Source organism: Pipistrellus kuhlii, unplaced genomic scaffold (assembly GCF_014108245.1).
Source record: "Pipistrellus kuhlii isolate mPipKuh1 unplaced genomic scaffold, mPipKuh1.p scaffold_m20_p_4, whole genome shotgun sequence".
Lineage (NCBI taxonomy): Eukaryota > Metazoa > Chordata > Mammalia > Chiroptera > Vespertilionidae > Pipistrellus > Pipistrellus kuhlii.
This window is the reverse complement of record NW_023425540.1, coordinates 6,415,438-6,428,245: the sequence shown is the minus strand read 5'-3', so window position 1 is coordinate 6,428,245 and position 12,808 is coordinate 6,415,438. Positions and strand designations below refer to the sequence as shown.

Below are 12,808 nucleotides of genomic sequence, written 5' to 3'. Positions count from 1 at the left end.
GGACATTGACAGTTTAAGAGCTCTCTCCAGTGATCTGAGTTAGACCTTTAAAACTGAAAGTACTAACGGTGTAGACTTAGGGTAGACTCAGGATCCATTAGAACAGACATCTCTAGATAATGTGCAGTAGATTTTTGTCCCCACAGTCCTGTTTCCATCAGAAACTGCTCTGTAGGCTCAGAAGCCAAGTTGAACAGAAAGTGACTCCAACATTGGCATACACTCTCACTTTTTCACCTGGGCCTTACTAATTAAAGCACTATATTCCTCCATGTTTTTATTTACTAGCTGTTTATTTATTGATCCCAGTTGTTCTGCAACTGTTTAAATACTTGCTGTGGAAAGCAGTGTTGGATGCAATATAAGATTGCACAACACATAGTATCTATGAAGCCTAGCTTTGATTTAATCACAGCTGCCATTTGTTAAGCACTTTCCGTTTATATGCAAGGCACTGAGGTCTCTGCATAAGTTCTTGTTGATTTCTCATAACAGTTCTGCAAACTGTATTCCCATTTTACAGGTGAAGAAATAAATGTGAGTTAAGTACACAGAGCTACATGACGGTGACGTTATCTAAGATTCCGTAGCCTGAACTCTCAGCTGCTATGCAATCTCACCTCTGCTCACAGTGAACTGCAGAGGGAACTCGTAAATCTGGTCAGACTTGGTTCCAAAGATAGGGAACAGCTTCTTGGTTCAGGGCTCTTTGTGTCCGCTTAGTCCCGAAGCATCCCTTGCAAGGGTTAAAAGCAATGATACTTGCTCTCTGTAAATGCCTAACTTGTGTATACCTCCTTGACTCATGTTTTGTTACTGAGGCCCCTACAGCTGTGTCAGCATTTGCAAGCAAATCTTTTAAGGACTCCTTTTCAGTGTGCATTTGTGTAGTCTCACCTCCCCAATTCAAGAGGCTGCACAGATCTTCCTGTCTACTCAGCGTGGCTTTGCAGGGTACAGTAAGCCTTCCTAAAAGCATAGGCATCTAAGCAGCTAAGGGAGAAAGGGGTTACATCAAGTTTCAGAAACAGCCTAACTTCACTGTCTCATTTTTGGCAACTTTCCTTATTCTCAAAAGGCTGCTTTGAAAATAGTGGTGAAGGCTGTGCGCTGCCCTCTTGGACCCTGAGATCTGCCTTGGAGGTTAATATTTCACATGCCCTAATGTAGTACCTCAGCTGAGACAGGCATAAAGTTCTAAAGGACAAGGAAATACATTCTGTGACCGGTACAAAATTCTGGATGCTCTTGGTAAAGATGTTATGTTGCTTTGTTCTTGACTCTCCTTAACTCCCCTGTGTCTATATATCTGGCTCTTCCTGAAAATGTTACTTATATCTTAAAGTCAATAGGATTATGACTTTGAAAGCAGCTTATAATATACAGGTTAAAATCAGTGAGCTTAAAAAAAATAAAGAGTAGCAGCATATATAGTAGAAACAGGGACATAGATCATGTTCAGTTTTGAGCTCAGAGACTTATTAGCAAATAATCTTGTGTTACTGAGTCCATTTCATTCTTCATAAAGCAGAGACACATGCTATTTCATGGAGCTGACAGGATAACTGTTTTAAGTGCTTGGTAGGTTGGGTGTTTGTCTTATTCCCCTTAACATTAAAAATAGATTCACTACCATTTGTGGAACAGGCCTACTGTTAAATAAGTCCTTAACTCAAGTTACTCCCTTTACCAGTATTTTGAGTCTGACTAAGCAATTTCTTCTCTGCTCTGTGTAATTAGGGCTAGAAGGTAGACTGAGCAGAAGGTGGTACGTTGGTGTCAGGATATTGCTTTAGAATACTGGAATTATTCATTAGTATCATTGCCGATACCAATATATCCCTACTGATGGAAAAGATAAGCAAGAATAAGAAAGTGCCAGCCAAGTTTGACTCTACATGTGTTCTTAGGCCAAGCATTCCAGGCTTCTAAATACTGGATGTCTTGCATGCATAACTTTAAGGGCTAAACAAACTATAGCAGATTAGCAGATTTTTTAATTTTTTTATTTTAGTGCAAAGGACATAGTTGTCTTAAGATGACTCACGTGGTATTCTGGTTTACATTTCTCAGAGCCTTCTCAGGAAAGATGTTGCAAGCTCCAGAATCTCTCTTAGTCATCTGATTCTTATGCCATGGAAGGGGAAAGGGGGAAGTCTTCACATTTTTTCAGGGAGGTTTGTAAAGTCCAAACTCCAAGCTAGATATCTTTTCTCAAGTGGAAGCAAATTTTATTGACTTAGCAAAGTTTCATTTACAAATTTGTTCTACATTAGGCCTCAAGAAGGAGTTAAGAATATACGGTAACTTTAGATCTTCATTTGGTTCCAGGTATATTTTCCATTTCTCTGCTCAAGCTTCTAATGAAGGAAGCAGCCTGTCCCTAAAAACTAGAACCAGTTAGGTTTAGATGAGGAGCTGTTCAGGTAACCCTTTGCATATGTGTTGAGCTTGAATTTGTGACCCCTACCTTATGCTAACATTCATTGTGTATGTCTCCTGATTAATGTTGTGCTTATGGTCAGAAGGGTCCCAGGGAACCTAATGAATGAGAAGAGTTACATTCTAGTTGTTATATACCCACTTCCCCCCCTTGTATAAGATCTTTGGCCTCACTAGAGCTTAAAACAGACCCAATAACTCAATGCAGTCTAGACTTATTTTTAAACTATGCCTTGATTAGTAAGTGTTAGAACTGGACATATCTTTCGGCAACCACAGCAGGTGTATAACAGCATCTCTGTAGCTATTATGAGATTTCTCATATGAGATTCATCACTGTCACATCTGAGGAATCCTGGCTTGGGGCCAGACAGCCTGGGCTAGACCTGCATCTGTTTAAGTTACAACCTCTGTGCCTTGGCTTTCCCTCAGGAAAAGTGAAATCACACTGTATCCTAATACTCAGGGTTATTGTAAATTTTGGAGTTAGTGCAGGTAAAAGGCTAATAGTGTTTGGCCCCCAAAGATGTCTTAAGTACAAAAAGCTTTGGCCCAGCCAACATGGCTCATTGGTTGAGCATAGACTTGTGAACTAGTAGGTCACTGTTCGATTCCTAGTCAGGGCACATACCCAGATTGGGGCCTCAATTCCCAGTGTGGGGCCTGCAGGAGGCAGCCAATTAGTGGTTCTCTCTCATCATTGATGTTGCTCTCTCTCCCTCTCTCTGCCTTCCTCTCTGAAATCAAAAGTATATAATTTTTTTTAAAAGAAAGAAAAGAACCTTCTACTCTGTAAGACATCCACGTGCAGAGACTTCTCTATGGCTCCTTACTACCTAGGTGTCTTTGAGCAAAACTAACAACTAAATCTCCAAATGAAATAATTCAGATAACATTAACTATACATAGGTTTATGTATTTATGTATTTTCTCTTAAAGACTATTAAGACTGCAGGACTATTTAATAACTTATGAAGAGCCCTAGCCAGTTTGGCTCAGTGGATAGAGCATTGGACTGTGAACCAAAGGGTTCCAGGTTTGATCTTGGTCAAGGCTACATACCTCAGTTGCAGGCTCCTCCCTGTCCCAGGCTTTGGTCAGGGCATGTGCAGGAGGCAACCAGTTGATGTGCTCTCACATCATTATTTCTCTCCGTCTTTCTCTCTTCCACTCTCTCTAAAAATCAATGGAAAAATATCCTTGGGTGAGGATTTAAAAGATAAAATAAATTTTAAAAATATAAAAACTCATGGGGGATTAAGTACGGACCTTCAGGAGAACATGTTGACATTCATGAAGCAAGTAAGTGGCAGTTGAAGCTTATTGAGCAAAAACTTGAAACTTACTTTTTGTCCTTTAACTATCTAGCAAACAGTACATATTCCCAGGTGATAGACTTGATCCTTGAATTAAAAAGCTAAAATTCTATGCTGTAGGCATAGAATTAAGAGGAATTTAGTGGGTACAGCAGCCCATTGGTCATCTTAACAGGATTACAGACTGTGAAAGGCTTTTCTTTGTCTTTGGTCTTCAGTCCAGGTAGAAAGTTAACCTGTCTCTAGCTCTCTCAGCTGCTGTGTAGAAACTTTGACTCTTGGGGGAGGGGTGGAAGAAAGTTTTGAAACATTAGTTCACTTCCATTAGCGCTTATAATGACTCTGCATTTTTCTGTTTTACCTACTGTGATACATGGGGAGCTTTATGAGAGCATATACCACGACCATGTTGAGGATAGTAACACTAAATAATAGTATAAAAGTATTCACATGCAATTAATTAATTATACAAAAGACACCACATAAATTAATCCTCTCCCTGATATGTGTAAGGGTTAATTTCAAAAGTGGGTGTCTTTTAAAGAATAGTGCTTATAGATAGCCCTGGAGGTTAGATGTAAAATCCTAACATTTTTAAAATATTAATATGAATAAGATAAAATATATAACTCTACACTTGACACTGCCTTTACAGTTAAAGAATTTTTTGAGGACCAGAATATATAATACCCAGTTTCACATTCCAGTTGCTATATTTTTAAGCTCAGCATTCCATTTATTTCTATTTTGCTATAAAGCCTTATTTTTCTGTGTGTAACACATTTTGATCCCTATCTTTCATACTAGATTTTTATGCCAAAGATCCAACACAAGCTACTTAGCTAGATAATCATTACATGTTACCAGATACCAATTGACTAAAGAAAAACCTGGTGAGCACCTTCTTTCCATTTTGGAAACCTCAAAGAAAACACTCCTACCCACTCCCCTGCTTTCAGAGTTCAGTCTGATAGAGGAGAAAGAACAAAATGAGTCTGAAGAACTGTGCTCGAGAATCACTCGTGGTAGGCCTGTTACAGCACAAAGTCTGGCTTTGCTGTGTTATAACCTCATTACGCCTCTAACCTCTGCCTACAGGTGTCTGCAGTCGGTTATGTTCTTTTGAGACCTTGCCATCAGGGAGTGCCTGGTGTCACTGAGTGTCTGCTGGTGCTAGCGTTTGCTGTCTGCCTTCTTGCCATGTCTAACGAAGTGGAAACCAGTACATCGAATGGTCAGCCTGACCAACAGGCCGCACCAAAAGCACCGTCGAAGAAGGAGAAGAAGAAAGGTACGGAGAAATCCTCCTGAGGCCACCGAGGGGAGCTCGTGGCAGTTACCTCTGGAGAAAGGAGAAGTTCAGGGAAAAGGAAGAGCTGTCCCTGGCCTGGCTTCCCCCTGAGCCTGGCCTCCAGTCCTGAGCAGGAGAGTTGGAGTTGGGTTCACTCCGTACACAGGACATGGCTCTGAATCCTGTGATTGCCCCAGGTCCTGCCAGGCAGCTGTCATGCCATCTAGTTCAGTTGATAAATCAACTATCAATTAACATCTGGTTATAGTTCAGTAAAATAGACCAGGTGGCTGTTTTTAAAAACTAACACCTTTGTTTTATAGACCCTTGGTCTTCACCTGAAGTACCACTACAAAGTGCCAGTCTTAATCACTCATAGCTTGAAAATATTGCGTGACTGGCCTGTTTTTCACTTCTACATTTTAGCAATGGAAATGAGACCACACAGGCCTTTTTAAGAGAAGCAAAAGAAGTTATGAAGATGGGATAATTACCTTAAGAGATTTTCAAAGAAATTTACTCATAATTCCCTTTTGTCTTTTTGACAGTTCAAAATGCTGGTAAATTGTGGGGTGCCTTATTTTTCTTTTATTAAAAAACAATTTATTATTAAAGTATTATTCTCCTTATATATTTTTTAAAGTATTTTAAAATTATAATGAATATCCTTAGGTCCCACCTCACATAGTTCCATAAATTTCCCATAATTCAGTCCATTTTGCACCTTTAAGAGTTTATTTTCTCTCCATCCCAACATCTTATACAGTATTAAAGAGCATGGTTTTACTCAAAGGAAGTGAGAATAAGGATAGAATATTGCACACTTAGTCAATCATAGGATAAGCAAGATTTGTACTACTCTGATTTATAGATTCTGGAACATATTTGATGATACATGGGGCTGATATTTAAATACATTTATAAACTTTATCCTATATTTCTTTCTTTTCTCAGGCTCAGAAAAGACAGATGAGTATCTTTTGGCCAGATTCAAAGGTGATGGTGTGAAATACAAGGCCAAGCTCATTGGCATTGATGATGTGCCAGATGCAAGAGGAGATAAAATGAGCCAAGATTCTATGATGAAACTAAAGGTAAAAGGCAGAAAGCATGCTTTGCCTCTGTCTTCACCAAATGGCCAACAGAAGGAATTAGATGGGAAGTTTATATTTACCTATATCTCAGTTATTCAAGAGGAAACATTTCTAATCACATAATCTATCCAGTGACACCTCAATTGCTGATTAGTCATGAGATTGTTTGCATATTCTGAGCGGTGTTCTAGTGTAGCAGGACTTGACTTGCCTTTTGCTTTGGGCAGACCCAAGTTTCAATCCTGGAAGTCTTCAGGTAAAAGTCAGACTCTACTTGGAAACTGGTCTTCCTTAGTGTTTGCCCTTTGATTTTCTGAATTTTTGAATTCCAGCACTGTCACTATGTGAAACCAATTAAATAATACTTGTTAAGTAAGACAAGACCTAGAAGTAACACCTTTGAAGAACTTCTGGTACATTCTTCTTGTCTTTACCAATGACTGTTCTGAGATCAAAAGAATTAAAATGGCTTGTCCAAGTTCACAGAACTGGTGATGTCCTGGCTCAACACCTTCCATTCCTTCTAGCTGTCTTATGCAGGGTGTTTAGGCCTTTCATAGATAGTAAATTAAGCTGAAAACAGAGCTGCCTTTTAAGTTTTAGTATCAGAAGCATCATAGGGTGGTTTTAACTACGTTTTCTTGTTTTCCTAACCTCATCAGGGCATGGCGGCGGCTGGTCGGTCTCAGGGACAACACAAACAAAGGATCTGGGTCAACATTTCCCTTTCTGGGATCAAAATAATTGATGAGAAAACTGGGGTAAGAATTCACTTTATCTGAAACTTTTCTGTCCACCTGAATTTGACAAACAAATTGCAACTAAATTTTAGCTCCCCTTTTTCCTTTTCAAAATTCTATAGGGGAAAAAAAGAAAAGAAAAGAAAAAAATATATATATATCACTTCTCCAGATGTAAAGGCAGAAAACAGGGTAGGGGGTGGGGACTTAAGTCACTTTATCTTGAAATTTATTTCCTCTAATGATATGTCTAGTCTATAAACACCTCTATGCTATAATATCACATGGGTATTCTTTTTGACCCCAGGTACAAGAACTAGATTAATACTAACCTTTGGTTTGTGATGCTATCGTAGGTCTATGCATATAGAGGGTTATTTTAATATAGAGGGTTAGGGAAAAGTAAGCTTTCAGTTGTATTGTATTAATAATAAATAAATAACTAATAAATAATAATACAAGAATAGCCTGGCTGGTGTTGCTCAGAGATGCTTAGCTGTGCTAGCCTATAAATAGATGCTAGTCTTCCTAGTAAATCATGTATTTTTGTCCCTTTTTTTCAGGTGATAGAGCACGAACATCCAGTAAATAAGATTTCTTTCATTGCCCGTGATGTGACAGACAACCGGGCATTTGGTTATGTATGTGGAGCAGAAGGCCAGCATCAGTTTTTTGCCATAAAAACAGGGCAGCAGGTTAGTGCTAAGCCTTGAGGTATTTCTGGAGGGGTATATGTCCTCAGTGGAATGTCTATCACTCAACTAGAGAGCTTTCTAGAAACAACTGATGATAGGGGGAGGGGTAAACAATTATTCAAATGATAACTATGTTTATTGGTCTAAAGCAGTGGTCAGCAACTCATTGGCCAACAGAGCCAAATATTAACGTACAACAATTGAAATTTCTTTTGAGAGCCAAGTTTTTTAGATTTAAACTTCTCCTAACACCACTTCTTCAAAATAGACTCGTCCAGGTCATGGTATTTTGTGGAAGAGCCACACTCAAGGGGCCAAAGAGCCACATGTGGCTCGAGAGCCACAGTTTGCCGATCAGGGGTCTAAGGAATCATTTTTGAAATGTCATTGATTCCCATGGAGCACATGGCACAAGGATTGTTAGAATGGATATTCTTATAAGGTGAATGCTAATTATAGAATAATAGCAATGCTAGGAATGCAGAGGGACTTGGAAAATTATCATGGTGTTTCTTGTTTGTTCTACGTATTTATTCGCCCTGCTGTCTTTTTTGTATCTGGGGGTAGTGATGGGAGTGGGGGTTACTCCCAATAAAACAGGGGAGCAGAGTGAGGAGCTTTAAGAAAAAGGGGAGGTTGGAGTACCAAATAAGAACTGATGGGAAATTAAGGGAAAAAAATAGTAAGATCAAAATACTGATAAAGATGCTTTCTCTTCCTTCAGGCTGAGCCATTAGTCATTGATCTGAAAGACCTTTTTCAAGTTATCTATAACGTGAAGAAAAAGGAAGAAGAAAAGAAAAAGGCAAGTTCTACCCCATACAGGTTCTGATAAACTTCAGACAGTATTAGGACCATATGCGAACATTATGTAAACATTGCCTGTCTGGAGAATTGGCTTCTATGTAGATCTCCAAAGTATGTAAAGCAGAGAAATGTATTTTCTCTTCTTCCAAAACAGCAGGGCAATGGATGGGCGTTATCATTAAGCATTTATTTCTAGTCCCTGACTCCGGTCTTTTCTCCCTACAAGCTTCACAGTGATTCTAAAGACTATGCAGGATTACCAAGTTTAAGTCCAGAACTCTGTTCAAATCCAATATTAATGTAAAAAGGGGCGGGGACTATAGGGTAAGATAATATGCAAGAGTCTCTTTTGCTTGTGCCTTTGAACCAATAAATAGGTATATTTGTTCTTTTATTTAACTCATTTTAACTATAATTAACTAGATCACTGAATTTGTGTCTTTCTTTTTAGATGGAAGAAGCCAACAATGCAGTTGAGGTATCTTCTCTCCTTGGGAATTGTGATGTGTGACGTGTATAAGCCCGTGTTTGCTCCCTGCCCAGCATGCTCCACTTCTGGATTATTGTTCTGTGTTCATGACGCTTCTGGTCATGGAAGACGTATGGTTGAATGATGAGTGCCAAAATTATAACCGCTTAGCAAGCCAATACACTAGGAAATTAAAACTTACCAACAAAACCCTTAAATACTTGTCATCTTTTTCAGAATGGAAGCGAGGCCCTAATGAATCTTGATGACCAAACTAACAAGCTGAAATTGGTATGTATGTGACTTTTTATGATTCTTGCTTACCGGAATGTGGGTTTTACTTCTGTAGCTGTTGCAAAGACAGAATCTGTATGAAAATCAGATTGCAACAACTAACATTGATATTAATATAAAAGGCAATCTTTTTAGTAAAGACATCTAAATCTAATCCAAATACATTTTTTATTGATTTCAGAGAGGAAGGGAGAAGGAGAAAGATAGAAACATCAATGAATGGAGAGAATCATTGATTGGCTGCCCTCTGCACACCCCCCATTGGGGATCTAACCTGCAACCCAGGCATGTGCCCTTGACTGGAATCAAACTTGGAACCCTTCAGTCTCCAGGCCGATGCTTTATCCACTGGGCCAAACCGGCTGGGGCTCGAATATTTTTTAAAGAGTTTGGACCAGATGGATTTGTTTGGATACCTATCAATACTTCCTGACCTAAATCGCCCAATATCAAATCTGTATTAGTTAAATGAAAATTCAATTGTGACGGCCATTTTCCTAAACAAATGTTTAGGAAACAATTACGACAATATACAAACTAATCTTTTTGAGTAGACACATCTGAATCTAATCCAAATACTTTTTTAAGGCTGTTGACCGGATGGATTTGTTTGGGGACATGTCTACACCTCCTGACCTAAATAGTCCAACAGTAAGTGTCTGTTTTTAAATTTGCAATGTAATGGAAATGACATCTATGACTCAAATTGGCAATTAACCAGAAATCTTGAGCATCTTTATTGAAACTTGGAACGTGGCAGCTGATTTTTTCTACATAAAGTGGAAATGGCTGCTAGAACAAATTTGCATAATAAGCCACCATGGAAACCTGTCTAATTCAGATACTTAATATTCCTTAGATATTAAATCTGAGCAATAGGTCAGACAATGTAGTCCTTCTTGGTATTACTTAGGATCAGAAGGAGGAGTTGAATAATAATTCTTGGCATAAGCCTATTCGAAGGAAGTATGTTTGTTAAATGATTAATTGTAAAGTCTCCTGACCTCTCCCTTTATTTTTTATTCTTTCTTTGTGAGTTAGCATAAGCTTGGTGTGAAGCAAGATTTAAAACAAACAAGAGGCTCCGTTATGTTTACCCAAGACATTGTTTACCCAAGTCCTCATTTTAAAAAAAAAGTCTCTCGTTTTTTTGCAGGATATTAAAGTGTATCAAATCTTCTTTTTAAAAAATATATATATATATATTTTATTGATTTTGTACATAGAGGAAGGGAGAGAGATAGAGAGTTAGAAACACAGATGAGAGAGAGTCATCGATCAGCTGCCTCTTGCACACCCCCTACTGGGGATATGCCCGCAACCAAGGTACATGCCCTTGACCGGGATCGAACCCAGGACCCTTCAGTCCCCAAGCCGACGCTCTATCCATTGAGCCAAACCGGGCTCAGCTCAAATCTTCTTAATATAGAGGCTAGAGTAACATTTTCCTTTACAGATATGAAAATGGTAATTCTGAAAAAAAATTTACCAAAGAAAGAGGTTCAAATTCAGCACAAAAACCCGTCTCAGACCTTCCAAAACAGGCTTCCAGTGAAATTACCCATGTAATTTTGAATGGCTTTTTACAACTTCGCTTATTTATTTAGTAGTTTCTTGAATGCCTGCTACTTGCCGGGCATAGCAATGAGATGCACAATGTCAATGACATCATTGAAGCCCATTAAAAAGGAGGGGGAGGACAACATTAAAACCAATAAAAAAAACTTATTAGCGGATGTTAATTATAAGGTATTTACCTGGCTTTAGAGGGTCAGCTAAGAGTGCTGAGTGAATTTCCAGGCTTGAACATAAAAGATGAGAAGACAATAACCAGACAAAAGATCACGGTCTATCTAGGAGTCTCTGACATCAGGGAATTATTACGCAAGCCTGTATGACCAAGAAGGTCATTGGAAATAAAACCACAGCAGACCAGAGACTGGGCAAGTCTCACTGGCCCCAGAGTATTACAGAGAATGCCAGGTCCAGGAAACTTCACATAAAATGCTGAAGTTGAAGTGAGAAGGAGCAGGGGCGGGGTACCCCCTCCTCAGTCTCCAAGCCTATAAGATTCACACTGCATAATTGCATTGTGGAGGCCTCAAAGCCACCACAGAGAAGCCTGTCCACTGTTCTTTGAAGCAGGGTGTCCTAACTCACTTGCCTGTAGAACCTGTCATTCTTCACAATGTTTGTTACCGTTCTAAGGAGAAACTTGGTGAAATACAGGATTAGACATCCCTAGAAAGTCCATCCCAGCTCTGAAATTGATGTCTGAAAAGCATGCTGCCTAAGTAAAACTGACGTTCAAGTTAATTGAAAGAGATCAGAACACTCGGCCTCTGAAGCAGTTTCCATGGGGTAGACAAGGAAGCACTGACTGCTTCATCTGCTTCTGTAGCCTTCTGGAAAGTTATGAAAAAAGAAATGGAGAGCAGCTTGAGTAAGCCTGAGTCTCATTGATATTAGACTTCATACATTTTATGAATTTTTGATCTACCAATAACAACAGATTAAGAAATAAATACCAAAAAAAATAAATAAATAAATAAATAAATACCATCAAAAGTAAATGGTATGTTAAAAGTAAGAGAATCCCAACAGCATTAATTATGTGCTGGTTAGACTTTGCCAGCACATCCTAACAGATTGACTTTATATTCATAGGTCACAAAATAAACATATTTACTTGATAAAACCAACATGTTTTAAAAGATTCAAATCTTACAGTAGCTGTTTTGGAAGAGATGAAGAGAGAAGAGATCCCAATTATCTAAACCTTATTAATTAGGCCCTGTCCCTCCTGCAACATTTATACAAAATAGTTTTATGCATTACAAATAAAGCTTATGTTGCAAACTAAGTAGCATACCTTAGAATGTAATTTTTATTGGAAAACCACTTGAACAATATTCATCCATACTCATCTAAAAAAAGAAAAGAAAATTGTGAAAAAATTTGATCATTCAGAGTTACTATGAGAAGAACATAAGGACTGGTCTGCCATCAAGGAGGTTAAAACTGGTGCAGGGATGGGGCCAGGGCACAGTGTTGTGGAAGTAAGATGCAGAAAGAGGGCACAGGTGAAGTGAAATAGAGGATCCATGGGAAGAGGCTCTATAAATTATCTGAACTTGAACTGAGTCTTTAAGTGTGTAGGAAAATAGAGTTGTTAGGCTAAATGTAAATTGGGTGCTTCTCCCCAGTTTGAAGGTCTGGCTAATGAAGCTTATTTGAATTCAGGGAGTAGCAGAAAGACACAGAAAGCTTCGGGTAGGGAAGTCCAGGATTTGGCAGTGAGATGTTTAGGTGACCTAGCTGCCTAGAGGAGAGCTAGGCTATGGAGTTCAGTAGTTAAGACTTCGTCTCTGGACAGACACCATGTGGTTGCCTGCTGCCCCTCTTGTTAGAGCTCCCTAAGAGCAGGGACTGCACTTCACTCTCCTATCACTAGTGCTTGTCTCTCGGATCCTCCAAAGATGGCCATGCGGATGCCATATTGACATCCAAGGAAAAATGGCATGAAGCTCTGACCTAGGAGGTGGATAAGGAGTCTTGCATCTCTTAATCATAGTCTATGAACTAGACCACATGTGTCAAACACAAGGCCCGCGGGCCAAATCCGTCCCGCCAGGCCTTGCAATGTGGCCCGCACCGCGC

General features: G+C 39.1%; 1 protein-coding gene across 7 annotated transcripts in view; it reads left to right on the top strand.

The window, feature by feature from the left end:
* The window catches only part of DAB2 (DAB adaptor protein 2), a 48,036-nt gene that overhangs the window by 21,552 nt on the left and 13,676 nt on the right, over positions 1–12,808 (top strand). For 5 of the 7 annotated variants that reach the window (XM_036409246.2, XM_036409247.2, XM_045571806.1 and 2 more), the window contains 8 exons: positions 4,857–5,049; positions 6,004–6,143; positions 6,806–6,904; positions 7,447–7,578; positions 8,303–8,383; positions 8,837–8,863; positions 9,092–9,145; positions 9,737–9,799. In XM_036409246.2, coding sequence (XP_036265139.1) covers positions 4,959–5,049; positions 6,004–6,143; positions 6,806–6,904; positions 7,447–7,578; positions 8,303–8,383; positions 8,837–8,863; positions 9,092–9,145; positions 9,737–9,799 — 687 coding nt within the window. In that variant the 5' untranslated portion in view covers positions 4,857–4,958. Of the gene's footprint in view, positions 1–1,145; positions 1,252–4,856; positions 5,050–6,003; positions 6,144–6,805; positions 6,905–7,446; positions 7,579–8,302; positions 8,384–8,836; positions 8,864–9,091; positions 9,146–9,736; positions 9,800–12,808 lie in introns of those variants that run through there. The other 2 variants (XM_045571805.1, XM_036409242.1) reach the window with 2 other exon arrangements.